Genomic DNA, 22,767 nt, shown 5'->3' on the forward strand with positions numbered 1-22,767 from the left:
CAGTCTTCTTTCCGTTTTACTTCAAGTGCTCTCCATGGGCAGCAGCCTGATGTATTTATGTTGAAAAGAGAATGAAATTGAACATGCCAGAGGCAGGATAGTACTGTAGGCTGGGCCTCCTACTAAAGAGAGGGACTTAGAGCAGATCATGTAACTTTTAAGCTCAGGTTCTTCTTCTCTAATTGGGGATAATAATAGTACCTACTTCAGCTATATTGAGAGAATTCAATGACATCATCACATAAAATGCTTAGCACAGAAAAATCTGTCTAATCTAAAAAACAGAGGCTGGCACAGAGTAAACCCCCAAATGTAAAAATTCAATGAGCCAGCCAAGCAGAGCAGCAAGATGGTAAGAATACTTGGGCGTCTTCTTCTTAGGTTCTTTGAACGTGATGGGAAATTTACCCTAAAATGCCCACTGGGCCCTGGTGCCAAACTATTAAGACAGTCTAGTGATGCTCAATATGTTTGTTGAATGGTGTGTGTGTGTGTGTGTAGGGGAATGGGAAGTGAGGTGTTTTGTTTTTGGCATTACAAGATACTAATCTTTTCTAAAAACATCAGTAACATTGTTTTCTGGGGGACAGATAGGTCACTGCTTCTTAGCTTCCTAACACATTCCTAAAATTCCTTTCAGGATCCTCAGTGACCTTCTCTGTGTTTTAGGGACACCATTCGGGACCTTGTCCTGGAGAAATTTGCTGGGCCCTATGACAAAGGCGAGTACTCGCCCTCTGTGCAGAAGACCCTCTATGATATCCAGGTGCTCTCCCTGAGTCGAGTTCCTGAGGTATGTTCTGTCAGTTGCCATTCTGAGGATTGGGAGAACGTGTGTCTTCTGTCAGCTCTGAGAAACAGTTGAGAGTTAAAATAAGAAAGTGGAAGACACATGAAAAATGACATCTGTTGTTGTTCAAAAGCTTGTTATAGCAAGTGAGAAGAGAGCAAAAATGGAAAAATCTGTCTAACCTGAAAACGCAGGCCACGGTTGTAGTCCTTGAGTTTTGTTGAAAATTGTTTGAGTCCCTTCAGCCTGCCACTGATTTAAGCCTCATATTCAGGACACTTGAATGACTTGAGGGAGAGGGGAAATTAGACAAAGGTTGTGTGTTTCAGGAAAACCAGACAATGAAGGATAGATGTAGAGAGATTTTAGCCATCCATCCATCCATTCATCCATCCATCCATCCATCCATCCATCCATCCATCCATCCATCTGTCCATCTACCTACTTCCCCACCCACCCATTCATTCATTCATTTATTGAATGGTGATTATGTCTCTGGCAGCACATGAAGGATACAAAGATAAATTAGATATAGTCACTACCCTCAAAGAGCTCATCATTCAGTGAACAAACAGCATAAGTAAACTAACAATTCAATAGAGAAAAGAGTATTATGAAAGTACAGAGCAAAGCACCTAACTCAGGCATAGGAGGTGGGTTCAGCCAGGTTTTCTAGAGGGAAGGGTGTTTGATTTGAGTCTAGATGTTATCTGAGTTTACTCTCAAGGGTGAGGGAGTAGGGTAGGTAGGGAGACAAGAAATAGCATGATACAGTTGTTTACTGTTGAGGGTCTACCACGTGTGAATGGATATATATGAATGAATTATAGTCACTCCATATGCCTAGAAATGAGGCAGGAACTACAGGAGCCAGTCAAGAGGGCCTTTTTAGGCTTATTTATAGAGTCTGTACCTTATCCTGAAGGCTTCCGGGAGCCACCAAGGGGTTTAAGCAGGATGTTTTGTGCCAGATTTGTACTCTAGAAAAATCACTCTGACAGAAGTGTGATGAATGAAAAGGCTGATGGACCATAGGCAAGGAGACATGTTGGGATCTATTTCAGAATCTTGCAAAGAGAGTCTGGGCTGTGGTGGGGCTGGAGAGGAGTAGTACCATCCTTAGACCTGGACAAGAGGGACTCCGGCCATGGCTCAGCATTTTATAGGCCCCCATAAGGCCTTCCTCTGGCTATGCCTCCCTGCACTGAGTGAACAATCAGTGGGGCCACAGCAATGTACCCTGAAGAGGCCCATGCGTTCCCCAGAATTTCCTGTCCAAATAGCCGTGAGACTACTTCTGGAACCTGGGCAAATCTCTTCTCGAGATCTGTCTTCCAGAGGGCGAATCGTGCTATTGGTGTTCACGCTTAGGCCTGAGAGTAGGCAAAGGGGCAGATGTTTGCAGGAGGTATTCATGGCGCTTGACATGCAAGCTGGAGTGTCTACACCTGTGAGTCCAAGAGAGAAGGTGGGATGGGCCAGGGGCAAGGGGCTGGCTCTTCCCATGCTGCCATGCCCTGGCATGGTACTCTAAGAAGTCAGAGAATTTTAAATTAATACCTGGCCGTCCAGGTTGTTATGAAGGGTATATGTGTCAAGTTAGAAGAGTAGAACATATTTCACTTAAAAAAATTTAGCTTGATTAATATAACTTTTAAATCTTTATACATTTGGTATGTGGGTCTCCAATTATACTCTTACTGCAGGGCCTATAAATGTTAGGTACAGGCCTGAAAGGTGGGAGTGGAACGAGGAGGAATTTAGAAGGTTGACTGGCCAGTACCTGGAGGCCAGTTGGATGTCAAAGAGGTCTCCCACATTTCTGATCCGAGGAGCCCTTTCTTTTCAGAGAAACAGATGTTGTATACTGAGGGGAGCAGGGTAGGCCCACCATCTAATCACAGAACTAGCAGGAGAGAACAATGTTGGGCAGTGGAGGTACATCAGAGGGTGTCTCTAAGTCAGAGAGAGAACCTGAGTAATGGGTGCGAGGGTAGGGAAGGTGAGGGTGGCTAGAGTGACAGAGATGGAGGCTCGCAGCTCCTAATGTGATGCATACCACTGTGGATTCCAGATAGAAGATATGGAAATCAGCCTGCCAAACATTCACTACTTCAATATAGACATGTCCAAAATGGGTCTGATCAACAAGGAAGAGGTAAGAAAACTAAATATATTTAAAGCACATCTCTGTCCCATCCCCTTCTGCCCCTTTATAAGCCTGGGATGATAGTGTCACCGAATAAAACTCTTAGCAACTGTTGCTTTGGGGAATATTTATAGTTGCCAGTGATTACAGCCCTCTTCAATTCTGGGCCTTTCAATGCCTGAGGTTGGAGTGCCCTCGAAGTGGATGAATGATTATAGAAGGTTGGAAGTCCAAGAGAGAAAGACGGAGAAGGAACAGAGTGTGCCCAAGGAAACAACTCTGAGATCTGCTTCTCCAAAAAGTGCCATACAAGGACACAGCTTCATTATTCTCCATCATGAGGCAATGAGGAGAAAAAAAGATTCTGTTTTTCACTTTCTTCCATCATTCCTACCTTTTGATTAACTAGTCAGTTCAGTGGCATAAAATACACACAGGAAAACATGAAAGAGTATTTATGTTTCTAATTGCAATTACAGAAGGTAAGGTACAGAAATTAATTTTTTGAAAAGAACCTTTTGTCTTGGAAAAAGCATTTCTCCTGCGTTGTTTTTTTTTAAGCCATGGCAGAATGTTAAACCACTCAGTGTGTCTGACTAGACAGCCTGAAGTCCTGACTGGTGGGCTGGTGTGGTCAGTTCTTGGGAGATCAGAACCATTCTTCCCTCTTGGACCACATTCAGAATAAGATTTCTCAATTTGCTGCAGCTTCCCACACATTTCTATTATCTAGAAAACATTATTTTGAGTAACTTCTTTTAGTATGTGTTGGGGAGTAACATAGGGAAGGAGCCATCTATTAGCATGGCTCTGCTCCAGTAGACTTATATCCTTTGGTGGATAAGGGCTAATGAAGGGGGTCTTCAGAAGGTCCCACATTCTGCACCTCCTGGCCCAGAAGCCTCACAATCCTTTGGGCCAGGTACCTCCTTTCTGTTTTGCGAGTAATGTGGGTGGCCTCTAGCAGGCTTTGACTACCATCAGCTGCAGGTGGAGGCTGGGGGAGTCACATCTGGAAACAAAGGTCATGCTTAGGTGCCCGCATAGGTGATCTAGAGTTCTGAGTTACTGAGGAGAGCGACCTTGGTCCCACATGTTGTACATCCAGCCACAAGGAGAGGCAGCACTATTTACTTTAGAGGAAGGAAAGGATATGGCTACCAGAATGTCATTCATTAGAATGTAAAGTCTTTTTAAAGCTTTCTAAAGGGCAGGAGAGGGACCTGAAAGTAATCCTGGCCAAGTCCACCAGAGGCAAAACAAATGGACCCTAAATAGAAAAAAAGATCAGGTGTCATGGCTGGAGCAGTGCTTAGCTCAGAACCCCAGGCAGAGAGAGGAGGCCTCCTGAGGGCCCCCAACACCTCAGGTCTGCACTAATCCCAGCGTGCTGGGGGGCCGTGCCCACAGGGTTCTTCCCTCTAGGAAGTCAGACTCACAGCTCCCTCGTGGAGCCCAGCTGGGGACTTGGAGTCAGGAAGGCCTGAGTTCCTTTGGGTCAGGGCTCTACATAAAGGCACCTGAGTGGCTGAACAAGCTGTCCTTGTGTCTGCACTCTGAGGATGGCTGGAGCCACTCTTGGACTCTCACCCAGCAGGTGTGTACAAAGTGAACATAACACATGAGAAACAGGAAGTTGGACAAATTGACACCAGCAGAGAAGTGACAAATGACAGGGTGGGAAGGTGGAAGAACTCTAAAAGCACTGCTATCTGGAGCCATTTAGAATTTAGAATTGTATAATTTAGAATTGAGTGAACAGCCCTGCAGACCTCAGACACTTCTGAGGGCATGGTGATCTTACAGCATTGGACAATGACTCATGGTCAAAGTGAGTCACCAAGGAAAGGTCAATTGTGTTCAATACACTGCATTTAAAAAGCAGGGATATGGAATGCATTTTTAGAAACATTTATATCTCAATGATTAACATTTTTCAAAAGCTTTTAAATTTTCTAGAAAATTGACTCATCTCTCAACTATTGCCAGAATAATAAGGCATTACCATGCTTGAAGTAACTTTAATGGAGGACCTATACATTTTCCTGTTTAGTAAGTTGTTGTTTTTAATATTGAGTCATAGAAAGGAGGAGAGAGCTATTTTAATGTCCCTTAAGTTACCATGTGATTTTTCTACAGGTCTTGCTGCCATTAGACAATCCATATGGAAAAATTACTGGTACAGTCAAGAGGAAGTTGTCTTCAAGACTGTGACATTGTGGCCACCAATAGGAGTCCACTCTCAGCTGAGGAATTCCTTAAGTCATTTGTGATGCTGGAGATGATAGCATGTAGCCATGTAAAATTTCACACTAGTATATTGATTTATCGTGTTCACTTTCCTCCAATATGAAGCAATTTATTTCTTCTACACCTGGCTCAGCAAGGCATTCTGTGGATTACCTTATTGGTAACTATAACATGCTTTATGGCTATAGTTTACTTTAAAATGCTCAGCAGTATTAGAACAGTTATAAATCAATATTTCTTTTTGGTTGTCTTATGCCTTCGTATCTTAGAGAAGCTTTAGAATCAATTCATTAAGAAAATAATCATTAATGGGTGTGTCGCATCAATTAATTTGTGCACAGTTTTAAGAAATAATGTTTTCATCTTACTGATACTTCTAAGTAATGCAGAAAATGAAATAAAATTGTATTGAAAAATATCACCGTTGTTACTTCATTTGACTGAATATTTGATTTTAAGAATGCTCTAGCATATATATCATTATTTGTTTCCACTCTGATGGTACTTCTGTGATCTTAAGGTATTGATTTTACACTTTTTCAATCCTTAGAGAATATTTAATACATATGAGGGTACTGAAAACGAGTATAAATTGTTTTTCTTTGAATAATGCATCCATTATATGCACGAAACGTCACATTTAATAAATGTTAAGACATTATACAGATGGGTGGATGTACATTTAGAAAGAAGACCAGAGAGTATATATGTGAAAATATCAGCAATGACAATTTCTGGATGATGGGATTATGAGTGATTTTTATTTTTCAGCATGTACTTTTCTGAATCTTTCAAATATGAACAATTATTCCTTTTATAATCAGAGAAACAAATATAGTTGATGATTTAAAGATGCGTACAGATTTGAAGGCTGATTATATCAATTGACTAACACTACCATTGTATACATATAATAAAACTTCACAAATTACAACTTTAGCAACCCATGATGAAAACCTGTCCACATGAACATTCTGGGTAACCGTTTCCATTTAAAAAAATCTTCATTTAAAAGATAAAATCAAATCTTCATTTTTAAGAATTGCGTACATACGAGCCCTTAGTATTATTTGTTAATAACACTTCATTCACCTTTATAATACTACTACTTAAGGTTGCATGATATAGTGGTTAATTGCACAAACTCATTTAAATCCTGGCTCCACCTCTCAGTAAATATAAGACCAGTTTCTTCATCTGTAAAATGCAGGTGAAAAGAGAATCTACCTCATAGGTCTTTTGAGGATTAAATGGGTTAATGCTTGTAAAGTGCTATGGTAGTATTTGGCCTGACACAGAAATTTCTATATATGTGTTTGTTGAATGTAATAAATGCCTGCCTTCTTTTCATTTGTTATTAGGTCCACATAGAAAAGCCATCATTGGCCTCTGGGTTAGGCAACAGATGGGAGGTGTTGAGAGTAGCAAACCCTGCAAGATGCTGGGAGGCCATTCACAAGCAAGTGCCTGTTTGGAAAATAACGTGGGATAAGAACAATGAGATAATTTGATGAGGAAAGTGTTGTGCTACATTGACTACTCATGTCACAAAATGTGCTTCTACATTATGTAACTTACATGGTCAAATGACTGGTACATTTGATTCCTCTGCTAATTTGTTAATTCTGTTCCAAGAGGAAAGAGTCTAACATGACTTTTCAAAAACAAAACACAAAACAAAACAAAACCCCCAACTTAATTAGGCCTTTCTTACTTGATGTTCCCTTATTCTTGTAAGTTTTAGAAGCACTATATTTGCTTCAGAGAAGAAACCCATGTTAGTGCAGAATCCTTAGAAATTGTGGCCCATTTATACAATATGTATATTTTGCTTCTCCTGAGCTCTTAGCACATTTACTGCGATAGATTGCAAATGAGCTATTGGATGTTATATCCCAGGTGTGTGGCAGGAAAGCCTGTAGTATGTGAAATTTTCAAGGACCAAGTTCCTGTTTTGTGAAAGATGTTTCCTTCTTAGAATTGTGAACGATGGGGCTGAAAGCCAGCTTTGGGTTTCACCCGTTCCTTTCAGTTCGGCAGAGGGGCAGGCAGAACTGAACTGTAAACACCTGTGAGGTAATTTGTTTTAAAAACACCTCATGATTTTGCTAGGAAGGCTCCAGGGATTCAGTTCCAGTTCTCTGGGAAGCAGAGTTGCCCTTACAACACTCTCCTCTCTCCTTACTCTCCGTCTCTGCTTACCCCAACCCTATCTTAAGTACTTTCATGGAGGAATCGTGCAGGTGGTTCCAAGCCCACGTGCTGCCGGGGAGGCAGTTTCCATGGCATTCAGTGGAGCGGGCTGTCATGTGGGGCTTGTGGTTTTGGCAGCCAAGATTCTGCCTAAGGTTTGTTTCATATTCTTTAAATTTCATCTCATAATTTTCATAGTGACAGACTCAGAAAATATATATCCTTCCTTTTCCTTTTTAGAGTCAGACTTAAGTTCATACCATTCCTTATGTTTAGACACCAATGTTTTCCCTCTCTTTTTTCTACCCCAATATAGAAGCATAATAAGTCTTTTGAGACAGCATTTTACTGATTTGTCATTGTAACAGAATTTACCTTCTTCAATCACCTGCAGATTTTAACTAGAGAAATTTGAACTTTTTCCTAACCTCTTTACACTTTGTCCAGAAGGAGCATTTCCTTTCCTCCAGACTCTGAGCTGTGTGGAGTTGGCCCTTTGCAGTCACCTTTGCTAGACCTTTACAACTTCTGCTTTCTTGTCTGCACTCTTGAGGAAGCCAAAGCTTCTTCCCAAAGAGATGAAGCCTTCTAACCAGACACACAGGACCCTTCCAGCTTCCACATACTTGAAACTTATTCTCTGTATGTTTCACAGTCTTAGCACTTGTTTCTCTTAGAGCTTAGCTACCTGTCATTCTTCCATTTGCCCAGGCTCCCTCTCAGAAATTCTTAGTTTTGTGGAGCCTATTAAGTCCCTATTGAGAATATGACGGCTATGGACCTTCTTCCCAGGAAAACGCTCATTCATGTCTCTGCAGGTGCCTCTACCTCTGCTAAGGAAGTAGTTCACACATTATCTTTAAAGTGTAAAGGATTCCAATAGAAATCTGCCACATGAGCAATATATTCAACCAAACTTAGAAAGTATACTGCTCACCTTTACATAATAAAGAAATAAACGTAGTATTAGTTTCCTTAGGCTGCCATAACAAATTACCATAAACTTGGTGGTGTAAAACAATAGAGATTTATTTCCTCACAATTCCGGAGGCCAGAGTCCAAAATCAAGATGTGGGCAGTGTGCTAACTCCGAAGGCTCCAGGGGAGATTCTGTTTTTGCCTCTTCCAGCCTCTCATGCCTTCGGGGGTTCCTCAATTCGCAGCTGCATCACTCTAGTCTCTGCCTCCATGGCTGCATTGCCTCCTCCTCTTTCTGTCTGGCAGGTCTTCCCTGTATGACTCTTATAAGGACACCGGTCACTGGATTTGGGGCCCACCTGGATAACCCTGGGTGATCTCTTCATCTCAAGATCCTTAATGACATCTGCAAAGATCTTTTTACCATGTAAGGTCACATTTGCAGGTTCTGACAATGAAGACATGGTCTTCTATTTTGAGGGCCACCATTCAACCCAAATCACCAAGTAAGATGTCAGTGAGCTTTTTAAGGGCAGCTCTTCTGGTGTATGTGGATCTTAGCTATACACAAGCTACTCTTCCCTTTAGATCTGGGGGATGGTACCATACACCTCCTGGTTTGATCAATTGTCACATAGATGTTTATAAAAGGGTGAAGAGCATGGACTTTGGATGCAGATAGTACTAAGGTTTAGACTGGGCTCCACCAGTTTCTAGCTGTGTGATCTTGAGCAAGTATTCTCTAAGGTTAAGCTCTCTTGTTTATGAAATGGGAATAATAATAACACCTACCTCACAGCATAGTGTAGCCAAGCATTAACTGAGATCGTGCATGAGCTAGAATGCCTTTGGCTGCAAGTAACTGAATACCTAAGAGTGTCTTAAACAGAAGAGACATCATGCTTGCTTCAGAAGTTTAAAAAGTAGGCTATCCCAGGATGGAATAGCTAATTCAGTGATGGCATCAGGACTCAGGCTCATTCCACCCTTTGCCCTGCCATCCTCAGTATAGGGTAATGTTTTCTCTATGGCCACAAAATGGGGGATAAAGCTCCTGTTAAAGATGCTCTGGTGCCTCCTGCATGACAATCTCAGGGTCTTACTGTGTTTTTCATGGGGAAGCTGACCTGTGATACTAAGAGTAGTTCCAGGAAGGAGACTTGAAAATGGGACTTTGGAGCTGGATCACCCACTGGCTTACTAGCAATGAGCCTTTGTAATACCGTAATCACACAATTGGTTAAAACTGTCTGCAGAGGTGAATTGGGATAAGATACTGGAGAAAGGAATAGACTGGCAGGGGCAAAATCTCAAATGCTTGAGAGGTGTGGGGGAAATGGTTATTATAAGCACTATGGAATTTGAATGGGTGTCACTGGGGACCATTAATACATTAAGAAAGGCAATGATAAGTTGAGGATGATTAATAACTAATATAAAGTAGACCATGAAAGCGAGAGGGCTTCCTTGGCAACATATGAAGACAGTACACATCTAGATGGCAAAAAAAAAAAAAAAAAGCTTAGGATCAGACCCAGGTCTTAATTATTAGAATAGCAGAGCTCCAAGGAAAATTGAATTCTCCACCCTTGACAGCTCTGTCACATTGAGGTCAGAGTCCTGATTGATGCACTTCAAATCTTGAATCGTCAGCTTTCCCTGAATTTTCTGGGCCTGCAGAACTGGCTTATTTCTCCATATTAAAAGCTAGCACTGCCCCTCTTGCTTGAAGACAATGCAGAAGCTTCTGCCTACAAGGAAACACATGCCTCCTTGGGATATATCCCCACCTCCTGACCACCAGATCTATAAATAGGATAAGTCATAGCATACACCAGCTAGACACATGCTGGGCTTGTTAAGGAAGGAAAGAGACCACAGGCCAAAAGAGTGGCAAAGGCCCAGCCAATAGATATAAAAGCTGGAAGATTATGCATGGGTGCTGGATAAAACCCATCCATTTTTCAAATCAAGAAGCAAGAAGAGAAGCAGTTTCTATTCACATGGATGGACAGTTGCATACATTTATGGTCTTGTCCCAGGATGACATTAAATTTTCTAGCCTTTGTATATGGGACCAGGGTCATCAAGACATTCCCTAGGACATCAAATTGCCATTATACCCATGAGACTATGTTAATTGGACTGAATGACCAAGAAGTGACACTTATACTCTGGAGAATGGTAGATAAACCCATCAAAGGCCCACCACATTAGTGACGTTTTTAGCAGTCTGGTGGTCTACGACAAGGATTGGTGAAATCTGTCCCACCACTTGTTTTTGTAAGTAAAGTTTTATTGGAACACAGCCATGCCCATTTGCTTGTATATTGCCTATGGTTGTTTTCATGTTATAATGGCAGAGTTAGTAGTTGAAACAAAGACTATTTGGTCTATGAAGCCTAAAATTTTTTACCCTTTGACCCTTTATAGGAAAAGTTTGCTGAGGGTATTACAGGACATCCCCTCCAAAAAAAAGGACACATTATTGCATCAAGCTTTCTACCACTAAGAAGAAAGCACAGTGTTTGGTATTCTCTTTTGGAAGACTCATATTTCACATGTGGTAATACTTCTCCAACACATTTACTGGGTGGCAAGGAAGGCTTCCAGCTTTGTTTGGGGCCCAGAGAAGTAAAAGGCACTGGAGTAGGTCCAGACGGGGTACAGATATTCCTTCTGCTTGAACCATGTGAATCAGCAAATTCTATGCTATTAGAGATGTCTCTGATTGGGGAAGATGCTGTGTGGGGCTGTGAGTGAACTAAAACACACAAGCATTTATTCTCTCAGTCAACAATAACAATCAACATAGAACACTTCTGTCAAATGTTTGGGGATTTCTCTCCACAACAAGCAAGCAATCAATTCTGCAGCAGGCACCCTTTGAGTGCCCTTTAATTCCGTTCTATTCTTACTCTATCTACCTGGAGATAGCATCAGATGCCATAGGTTAAGGAATTAATGCCCAAGACTGCCACCACTGCCCCACTCCAGGCAGCCTTCAGACACCAGTCTTAAGCTCCAGCTTGTTTTATCTGTGCTTCTGACCCACTGGCTATAAATCAGGGATCCCACACCCCCCACACACACCCCGCTCCTTGGGTTAGATTAATTTGCTAGAGCAGCTCCTGAAACTCAGGGAAACACCTACTTACATTCACCAATCTATTATAAAGGATATTACAAAGGATTCAGATGAAAACATGCATATGGTTAGGTATGGGGGAAGAGGCGCGGAGTTTCCATGCTCCCCCCAACCCCTGGGTACACCATCCTCTAAGAGCCTCCATGGGTTCAGCTATTTGAAAGCTTTTCCAACCATGTTCTTTTGGGTTTTTATGGAGGCCTCATTACGTAGGATTGATTGATTACACCGTTGGCCATTGGTGATCAACTTAACCTTCAGTATCTTTCTCTTTCCCAGTGGTTGAGAGTGGGCTGAAAGTCCCAACCCTCTAATAAAGCCTTGGTCTTTCCAGTGGCCAGCCCCCATCCTGAGGCTACCTAGGGACTGCTTGCCATCAGTCAATTATTAGCATACAAAAATACATCACTTTAGAGATTCTAAGGATTTGAGGAGTTGTATGCCAGGAAATTGAGTGAAGACCAAATATATGTTTTACATTCTCACAGGGGCTTATGCCGAGACCCAATGGGAAAATTACAACATAAACTCCCAGGATTCTGGAGCAAGGCTATGCTATCTGTAGCAGAGAATCATTCACCATTTGAAAAATAGCTTCTGGTGTGTTACTGGGTTTTAGTAAACACTAAAGTCTGACCATGGAACATCAACAGAATTTGTGGCCAGACCTGCTCATCATAAGCTGGTTTCTCTCAAACCCACCAAGTATTAGGGTCTGGCAGGTCCAGCAGAAATCCATTGCAAGATGGAAATGAGAGATCCAGGAGCAGGTAGAGGTAGGGCTAGAGGGCACAAGAAAGGCTCATGAGCAGGTGGCCTAGATCCCCACTGCTATTTCTCCAGCACCTCTCACACTATGGCCATTAAAGAGAGGGTGGTTCTTATGACAGTGGTGAAGGAAAATCCTCCCAATGAATACAGTTTTAGGAAATACACCAAAGAGTCATCTACTTTGTGTGTAATGTGTTTCTAGGTAATAATGTATACAAACTTGTGGGCAGTGGCAATTGGCTTGGTTGGCTGGTTAGACACTTGGAATGAGAAAGATTAGGAGATTGGTCAGAGAAAAGAAGCTTGTAAATGGGCCTGTGTGGGTGGACATGAAATGTGAAGATTTTTGCTTTGCATCTTAATGTCCACTGAAGAGCATCAACCATGGATGAGACACTAAACAATCAAGCAGACAGAATGACTTTGCCAGTGGATGTCAGTTGGCCTTTGTCATTGGCAATCCCAGCATTGGCACAAGGAACTCATGAATAGCCATGGTGGCAGGGGTAGAGGACATAAATGGGCCCAAAGGCCAGGGATCTGGCTTTCCATTACTAATCATAACTATTGCTAACAAATACCCAAACTTCCAGCAGTAGAGACCAATATTGAGGGAGACCTTGATATGGCACCTACTTGGGAGCAAGTTAAACACATTGGGCACCTTTTACTTTGAAAAGGTCAGTGATTAATTCTGACTAAAATGGATACATATTTTGCGTATGACTTTGTCTTTCCTGCCCACAGGGTCTCAGTCAGCACCACTATCCAAGTGTTTACAGAATTCAACATAACATCACTCAGACCAAGGGACAAAGAGATCCTCTTTAAAGTAAAGGAGATGTGACAAGCTGTAAGTGATCATATAGTCCTATCACATACTCTACTACCCCAAAGCTGCTGGCCTGAGAGAGTGATGGAATAATCTCTTAAAGGTATAATTGAGATGTCAGCTGGGAGATAATGCCCTGTGATGATGGACTACTGCCCCCCAGGATGCAGTGCATTCCCTCAATACTTGGCTCTTATATTGTGTTATGTCCCCAATATGTAGAACACATAGATCTGGTAACCAAGATGTAGAAATAGGAATGGTTCCACTTGCTATCACTCCCAGTGATCTACCAGGGAAATCTGTGCTTCCCCCACCCCCTTAAATCTAAGCTCTGATTGTGTAGAGGGCCTATTCCTAGGGGGATACTTCTACCAGGGAACACAGTGAGAGTGATTTAAACTTAAAGCTATAGGGTTATGCAATCAGCCAACTTGACAATTCTCAAGATAAAATAGCTGTTCCAGTTTACTGCACAGAGAGAACCATAATCAGACCAAAACTTGAGAACATTTATGAAAGGGAAATGACGTTGTAGAATGTGACAGTGCTGTGAGTTTTAATTGAATGGTGGAGGGGGCCAGTGACACATATAACTCAGATCATTGCATTTTTAGAAAATCATACAAATTGAGTGCCGAAATAAACCTCTAATTGGACATGTTTATTTTAGTGGCAACTGAAGCAAGAGAGGTTAAGACTTGTACAAGGTCTTGCGGATAGTTTAAAGGCCGATCTGGGACCAGAACCGAGGTCTTCTGACCCCTAGTCCAGGATTCCCTGCATCCACCACTATGGATGCATAGCTCCACAGTTTTCCTTTTTAACCATGTGTGGATTAGGCCATTGTTAACTTACTTTGCATTCTGTATATGCACCATACAGAAGGCTGATCAATAACTTGCAGACATTCTGGTGGCAAGAAGTCACTTTAGCATTAAAAATTCATAATAGAAATTTGCCCAAATAGGCAATTTAGCAGACTGGTGTCAACCTAATTGGCTCAAATTAATGAATGCAGCTCCACTCAGATTTTTTTCAATTTTATTAATTTTTTTTCTGTTTGTTTATGATCCACATATACCTTCATTAAAATCACAACAGTATCAGAGACCTCCCTTTCATTAATCTCGCAAAACCATTTTGAATGTCATTGAACACTCATTTTGGATTGGGTACAGGATCCATTTGGAATTCACCAGTGCCTCAAACCAACTTCTCTAAGTCTTTGGGGACCAACAAAAACATATATGCATTTTGCTTAGCACATTCCCCTTAACTCGACATAACAAATTTTCAAGGAGCTTCAATAATGCAAGGTTTCTTTTTTTTTGGTTTATGTGACCTTTTGAAAACAAAGCATCTAGAACCACCCAATATCCATTTTCATCCACCTATAATAATATTTTATTTTAGCAGTATTAGGATACATCCCATCAGCAGTATTTAGGTTCAGAATACATTAATTAATTCTGTGACAGTACTGAGCTTGAAGTGGAATGAGATCATAGTAATAAAACCATATTTTTAATGCATTTTTAATGTAATACAAACAACTGTACAGTGTACTCTCTTCAGTCCTCCATCAACTTATGAGACTGGTACTATAGAAGAATTGCCAGCTTCTCCAAAGTATCCACCCTCCTGTCCCTGTTTATCTGGATACTTGGCTTCCTGAAATAAAGACTACATTTCCAACCTCTCCTGCAGCTAGGTATCACCAAATGACTAAGTTCTTGTTAAAGGGATGTCAGGGAAAGTGCTATGCGCAGTTTCTCATACAAGGTGTCCTTCTTTACCTCTTTTTCTTGGCTAGAATGCAGTTGTGATAACTGAAGCCCAAGCAGCCACGGTGGACTACATGGGGAACTATGTGTTGAGGATGGTGAGGATGGTGGAGCCACACAAGAGGAATGAGACCCAACCATTATGTAGCAGCCCTGCCATCCCTGAACTGCTTACCTTCAACTCAAATGCATCATAGAGAATTTCTATCTTAAGTCACTGTTATTTTTATCAACTAAAACTAATCCTGAATGATACACTTGAGCTACATTGTCCTAACTGAGATGTGCAGTAAGCATGAAATACACACTGGATTTCAAAGGCAAATGAAAAGATTTTATAAAATATATCATCAATAATTTTTTCGTTGACTATATATTAAAACTATAATATTTGGATAAATTGGCTTAAATTTGTATTATTTAAATTATTTTTTCCTGGGTCACCTTTCCAAATGTGATTACTGGAAAATTTTAATTTATATAAATGGCTCACATTCTGTTTCTATTGGGCACTGCTAGGCTGGTGCTGCTCTGCTGTTTCCGCATCTGCACTAGAGAATAGATGAAGTTCCTGAGGCTAAGAGGAGCCAAACGACTTACCCAGGTTCCCATGTCAAGTAAATGGCAGGACTGGATTCAAGCTCAGGTCTATCTGGTGCAACCTCAGTGACTTCACCCACTACCTACTGTGTATCTCAACTGGTGTCGTTGGGTGCTGGTACAGCAGACAGATTACTATCCCAAACACTAATTATTATAGGCAGAAACTGCTGGTGGCTTGGAGTTTTATTGACTTGCACTCAAAATATGTTTATAATCTGATGAAATCTATCATATTATTCTCAAATCACATATTCCCCCACACATAAAAATAAAATATAGTCATTGAAAAAGGCTATGAAACACAATTTGCTGAATGCTTCTGCTGCATTTGATTCAGAAAGAAGACATTTAATTTGGAAAACTTTGCCACAGATATCCAGTGACAGAGCTGGAGGCCCTAATGGCAAAACTTTCCTTGGTTGCTTTATCTCACTTTGCTGGAAACTTAAGGCCTCTAACCCCTCTGACCAAAGATGCCCCATGGATGGTGCCTGGGTAATAACATCAACCATTTTGCAGCATATTTCCCTTTATCTGGTTGAGTCAGGCATCCTCTGCAGGTAACGAGTATGTTCAGTATTATTTACACCTTTACTTACCCCTTTCCCACTTCTTTAAAATAGGTGGAAGGTTGGCTCATGTACTTGTTCTGTGGAAGAGGGGCACAGTTTCTATTTGGAAATGGCCTGGCATCCCCAGCTTTCTTGATTTCTCCCTGAAGGTAGTTGTGGACAGGAACACTCTGACTTAACTGAGGTGCAGGGACATCAACTCGCTTTAGCCACAGGATCCTCCATTATTATGCTCCAGTGTTAGGCTAGACACAATTCTTCCTTGGGGTTCACCACCTCCAAGGGATTCTAAGACGTAAGACAGCCACACTCACCAAATGAACTTGGATGCAATCATTTTAATCTCCTTCTTGCTCTATAGTACTGCCACGACTGGCTAGAAATGGTACCCAGAATCCTTAATTGCCCATGGAGCTACAGCATGAAACTAACGAGCTGTTCATTAATGCATCCATTGCTGGCTCTCTCCTTCCTGTGGCTTCTGTTCCTGGTTTAGAAGCAGAATTAACAAGTTTTCTCCTAAGAGGCGTATCTGTCCTGCAGCAGTCAGCTCTTTGAACATTTAACTTCATCTTCCAAATCATTCCAGAAAACACTTAATGGCTCTGGGCCCAGACCTGACCCCTGCAGATCCCATTTACAAAGACTGTCAAAGGCAGATGAATCACCACCAGTAAGTTCTTTTTGCATTTGGCTTCCAAATATGGGAGTGGCTGGGCAACAGTGGGTCATTAGACTTTTGCAAATTAAATTCCCCCAAAGATATATTTCACTAATGCAACTGAAGGACAGTGTGTGTCCCTGACTGCAGAAGCTAATCTCGGAGAGACAAAAACCTGTATTGGGTCAGGTGCGGTGGCTCACACCTATAATCCCAGCACTTTGGGAGACCGAGGCGGGTGGATCACAAGGTCAGGAGTTCAAGACCAGCCTGGCCACGATGGTAAAACCCCGTCTTTACTAAAAATACAAAAATCAGCCGGCATGGTAGCGGGTGCCTGTAATCCCCGCTACTCAGGAGCTGACTCAGAGAATTGCTTGAACCTGGGAGGCAGAGGTTGCAGTGAGCTGAGATGGTGCTGCTGTACTCCAGCCTGGGCGACAGAGCGAGACTCCGTCTCAAACAAACAAACAAACAACAACAACAAAACGCACCCTGCATTCACATAGGATATTTGTTGAGGACAGAAAGAAAAGACTGCTACCAATTGGCCTTTTTTTCCTCATATTCATCATGCCCACTAGGTATAAAAAATGATGCTCAAGTCTGTTGCACATTCCAATGCAATATGCTAGCTTGTTTTCTTTTCAGCTGAATCTATTTGCAATTTTCAATTCCTGAATGAACTCACTGTTTTTCTGTTTTTTTGTTTAGATTGGGTTGGGTGTGTGTTTGGCGGGGGGTTACGTTAACGTAAGTGTAAAGTTGCTGGTTTTAAGATATTGGGGAATGGAAGAGTAACAGATTTGAGTTTTCAGCCTCACTAGAAGTGTGTAAATGTGGTTTTTAAAACACACACATACTGCATTGGCCAAAGTAAAACATGTTGGCTTAGATTTCACTGAAAAGTGGCCAGTTTGTGACCTCACCTTTAAATCAATTCATTCAATCTCCTCTGCAGAGTCTGAACCAGAGGTTCAAATGTGGGGGTGGCGAGGAGTAGCGATTACTTTCTCAAATTCCTTCTGATTCTGATATCCTGTCTGCTTCTCTGGTTGAGAATAATCAAATTCAACATTAGCCAATTCTCATATAAACCTTCGCCATTAAATATATTGCCATCAGGGCACACTCACAGCCATGAAGTGCTTTCCCACACAGCACATGTATCTGCTACTCATTGTAGATCCAGATCACATGAACAGAAATCCAGTGTGATCTGAAAAGGAACCAGACGTCTCTGGTTTTTACAGCTGTCTGGAGACAAAGGCTGCCTACCTGCTGAATTTCAAGTACTTCTGGCCTCTCTTTTTGGCCTATTTTGATCACATTGGTTTTCCCCTCAATAGAGGGAGATGAAATCACCTTGAGCTATTGCCAAGGTGTGCAGGCCTGCCTGTCCTAGGCCTTTATGCTGAGTGTAGGGAAGGCAGACTATCTTTAAATTGCTAATTTTGCCTGAAAGTTCTCATCAGAGACTGAAGGATGATTTTATACTTTTCTGTTTGCTTTTCAATTCCCCTCACCCCCAAGTACTCATAGAGGAGTCCAAATCTGAGGTTTAGTTGACTTAGTTGAAAGCAAGTTCGAATCTCGAGAAAAAATACCAGCAAAGACACCCTTTTAGTGTCATTTGCTATGAGTGTTTAGTGGTCAACTGACAGCGGTAACAGCAAGTTGTCTTTCAATATCCGTTTTCCGTTATCTACAGAATAACGGAACTTTGAATTTTAACTGGGCTCATGGTTTCCAATAAAAACATGAAATATTTCAAGTAATGTGATTGACTTCCAGTCCACAAGATATGAAAGGAAGTCGTAGGTACAATTTCTTGGAAGTATCCTTAAAGGAAGGTCTGTTCCTTTCCCCTTTCTTCTCCCCACTGGTTGGAATTCAAATGATGATGGCAAAAACAGCATCTATTTATGAAATGATTCTGGGAATGGATGTCATACATGATGGAAAAAAACCATAGGCAGAAACTGTGTTTTTACCATCATGTAGAGCCGCACCACCTCTGGTCCCGCTATCTGGACATTTACATGAGAGGGAAGTAGGTGTCTATCTAGTTTATTAATTGGTGGGTGTGGGAGAGACAGTTTCCATCGCTCACAACCAAACCTATTCCAAACGACTACAGAACATATCAGGTGGGTGCACAAAAGTAAGGCTTAGAAATACCTCATACTATCCCTTTGAGGTAGAGACGGGTCTAACATCATCATGATTTTACTGCAGAAAACTCCTTCACAGAGGTTTTCATCAAGATCCTCATTCCATCTTCCTTCTGCTTGATCCAGGAATCCCTTCTTTCCTATCCAGGTCTCCAGCAGCTGCCGTTCTCACCTTTTGTCTCCATCACTCCTCACAACACTTAACTATATATTTTGCCTTTTACTTGTGTTTTCTGTCTTAGGTAGACTGTGTTAACTTGGAGATTAAAAAAAAAAGTCTCTTTTGTAACCACTTTTCCCACTTACAGTGAAAACAAAGCATTACTTAAATTTCAGATACTCCGTACGCTCTATAATTGAATTAATTTGGAATGCATTTTTAAACCCACCTACTATCTATACCACTTCCTGTGTTTTTTTCACTGTCATCTTCAGACTTTCTGTTCTTTCAAGAAATTACCTCCACAGGGGACTGAATTATGGTATTCTCTAAAATAGGAACTCTTAACTTGAGGAGGAGGAAGAGGGAAATTATGAGTCCACCAACTCTCTGCAAGTTTTGTATGTGGAAATGTGAGCTTCTGTCTGCAGAGAAAGTCAGTAGCTTTTATTAGAATTTCAAAAAAATCATGACCCCGCCCTGGCCTACAGCAAACAAAAAAAATCTTTGGCTAAAATAATACCTAAAATTGGGGATGAGAGAAGAAATGAGATCCACTTGAATGATTCACTTTAAAAAGAAGATAAATCCACACATAGATTTATATAGTTTCTACCTCTAAAGTTTTTCCCCCCAAAATGCTTAATTTTCTTTCCCTGGTTTCCAGGAGACCTTAATCCTTAATCCCAACTGAAGAAGCAACAAAACAGAAAAGATCAAAGATACACTGGCAAGAAACTGAAGCAATGCTTTATTGCAAACACAAAGCACCAATTCAACAAGGCGTTGACACACAGAGATTGAACAAATGTCTCTTTGAACAGAGATGTAGCAAGCCCACTTTTTCCAAGCTCTTAAAAACAAGTACTTAACCCAGGAACTGAACAAAGCATAGGACAATTAAAAAAATTACACCATCATGAAGGAATATATATAAAAATATTCTGTACTAGTAACAAGGCTTTTTGACCTGTAACTCTCAGCAAACTTCTTCAGAAACAAATTATTATAAATAAAACCATGAAGTTAAAAAAAATCCTTTCTTCAGAAACAGAGAACCAATTTAAAAGAAAATCTATGCAGAAAATATCATTACCCCATTTGAAAGCTAGCTGAATATGGATGGATATCCTCAGTACACAACGGAGCTTCTCTTTTCAGAGCTATGATTCTGCTCCTGAAGGGGCTGATGCATGTTCATTTCAAACACTGCAGCATATCCCAATAAAACCTTAATAAGGTCAAGTGGAGAACCCTCTATAAAAAAGGGTGTCGGCAATTCCATCCAAGTAACACAAGCTCTAAGGAGCAGAGGAATTCAAGGGAGACAGCAATCCCTTTCGTCTTTCTCCCCCTCCCCCAATTTTCTTGTTTTTACTCATCCTACATCTGTAACCAAAAGATGGTCATTCAATTAAATTCTTTTATAAAGATTTTGGGAAAGCAATCTATAAAGAGATGAGGAAAATCCTTATGATTTCAAAGCCTTTGTGGGGAGGAGTGTCTAATCGTGTCAAAGATCATTCTATTTGACAAACTCCATGAGGAAAACCACCCTGTGTGCATCTTGTCCTTGCTCCTCCTGGCTGATTTCAGGTCAGCTGATGAATTGCCTAGTCTATCCAATAGGATAACGTTTCATTTGATTGAAATTCTTTACATATACACATGTATGTATTCTGTTTACAAAGTTTCATCACATGAAACTAAATTATGTCATTATGTATTTTTTGAGGTCGAAGACCCCAATTTGTACTATGAAGAGTTGTTCTTTAAATGCTTTGTCTGCAGAGGTTTTACATGATATTCGTAGATTTTCAGAGCAGGCCCCAATTTTAACTGAAGTCCTGTCAACACATCATTTCTTGTCATCAATAGCAGGGATTTTCCATCAATTTCCTATAATGGAAGCAGAAGGTAAAGCCAACATGTGAGTCCAAAAGCTCAAGGATAATGAAGAAAAAAGGAAGTTCAGAAGTAAAAGTCGTACCAATTGTGCCCAAGCTAAAAATATAGCGTTTGTAGTTGTGCCAAAATGGAAAAAATGCAATCCTCTATTTTTATCTTACATCTTTTAGCTATATTTTGGCATTAAACACAATCCATAGCCGATCTTGCTTTCAAGAGCCTATCGCAAACATCACATCTTAAAAAGCAGATAGCAAGCTTACTGCATGTACCCTTAAGGATCAAAGATGTTGCTTCTGAAAATAATAATGACACTTTCCATTTATAAAATCTATTAAAGTTTATGCAGAATTTTCCATGAACTTAATTTCTAAAACAACTCTGTAAATTAGAATGGGCAGAGATGATCATATCTATTTTACAGGCAAGCCAAGGATCAAGCAAGAAGTTCACCCTCTAAGATCAAGAAATTAGGAAAGGGGTGCATAGAATTTGAACTCTCATATACCTGCAGCCAAAGCCAATGTTCTTTTTATAATCATCCTCTGCTTCTCTTGATACTTAAATATATGTTTTTTAGCTGGTCCTATGGGGACTAGAGTCTTAGGTTTCCTGGAGTCTTCACAATTGCAACATTGGGCATTAGAAAAATGACTCACCCTCTGGGAGACTTTCCTGCCCTTTAAAGGGGGAACCATCCTGCCTCAACCCCAAAATCAACCTCTCCAAGATGAGTTTCTCTACCACACTCCCTCTCAATGAATCCTCAAACTTCCAAATAAGGTAGTGAGGGGCAGGGCCCTGCCAGCTGAAAATCCCTTCCTTGTTCTGCTCAGAGTCCATTCCCTGCACCCTTAGGCAGAGTCAGGTACGCTGCACTCCAGGTATTCTGGAGAGACTACAAAACTTTGGGTGAAATAAAAACAGGCTTCTCACAAAAGAGATGGGGATCCCAAATATACAAAGTGGTTTGAAACTTTTGGAAAGGAAGCACTGAGAAGAATGCTGAATGCCACATTATTTTCGTTATTGTTTGCTGTGGGGACCTTACGTCTCTTAAGAACCTGAGCTGGTTCTTAGGTGACTTGGATTCAAGAGTTAAACTAGCTGTGCACGGTCGGTGAGTCATGACATTTCTGTTCATGTTATACCCACATACTTCTGTACCTACCTCCTCCACTGACCAACAGACATGGGGACACCGTGTGTAGCTGCAACTACATAAAACGGACTCCCTCCCACCCCATCCCCAGGGCAGCTCCTCCAACTCTCACGTGCCTTGCTTGCCAGGCTGGGAAGAAGATGTGCTTTGAATTCCTGAGAGTGTGGGAGAAATAGCAGCAGGCTAGGCGGCTGAAGAAACACCCACTTTGTGACCTTAGGCAAGTCCCTTCTCTTCTCTTTCCTCCTTGGTGGGGTTTCTGACAAGATTCTATGAGAAACTGCTCTTGCAAATGCTCCCTGAGCTATGAGTTATACAATCACTTGTCATTATCCCTTCCATCATTCTCGACAGGACCAGATCCTCGTTTTACTTGTCACCCACCTAATATGAACCAGAGCAGAACAAGGAATTACTTCTACCTGGTCTATGGTGGTTTTGAGTTTGGGAAATCTTTATTCTGTCAGCTACCAGAACACAAAATGTCTCACATTAATTTGTGAGAGACTGTAACATTAAAAAGCAGCTGATTCATAGTACAAGAGCAGGAAATTCCTTAAGGACAAAGGAATTGACTCAATAATCCTAAAGTACTTTTCTTCCTATTAGCCAAGTAGTAATCCTAGAGATTGGCAATTAGTGAAACTTGCATGTCTGAGACTTGGCAGAGGAGCCTCTGGCTCCTGGAA

At 41.2% G+C, this 22,767-nt stretch overlaps 2 protein-coding genes across 4 annotated transcripts in view; one reads left to right on the forward strand and one right to left on the reverse strand.

Moving 5' to 3' along the window:
- The window catches only part of LOC111540355 (uricase), an 89,778-nt gene extending 84,391 nt beyond the window's left edge, over positions 1-5,387 (forward strand). The window contains exons 6-8 of the mRNA XM_023208658.2: positions 670-793; positions 2,865-2,948; positions 5,079-5,387. Of these exons, the coding sequence (XP_023064426.1) occupies positions 670-793; positions 2,865-2,948; positions 5,079-5,153 (283 nt within the window). The 3' untranslated portion in view covers positions 5,154-5,387. The remainder of the gene's footprint in view (positions 1-669; positions 794-2,864; positions 2,949-5,078) is intronic.
- Positions 5,388-19,743: 14,356 nt separating this feature from the next.
- The window catches only part of SAMD13 (sterile alpha motif domain containing 13), a 49,725-nt gene continuing 46,701 nt past the window's right edge, over positions 19,744-22,767 (reverse strand). For all 3 annotated transcript variants that reach the window (XM_023208660.2, XM_023208671.2, XM_023208663.2), the window contains exon 4: positions 19,744-20,907. In XM_023208660.2, the coding sequence (XP_023064428.2) occupies positions 20,764-20,907 (144 nt within the window). In that variant the 3' untranslated portion in view covers positions 19,744-20,763. The remainder of the gene's footprint in view (positions 20,908-22,767) is intronic.

Source organism: Piliocolobus tephrosceles, chromosome 1 (assembly GCF_002776525.5).
Source record: "Piliocolobus tephrosceles isolate RC106 chromosome 1, ASM277652v3, whole genome shotgun sequence".
Taxonomy (NCBI): Eukaryota; Metazoa; Chordata; class Mammalia; order Primates; family Cercopithecidae; genus Piliocolobus; species Piliocolobus tephrosceles.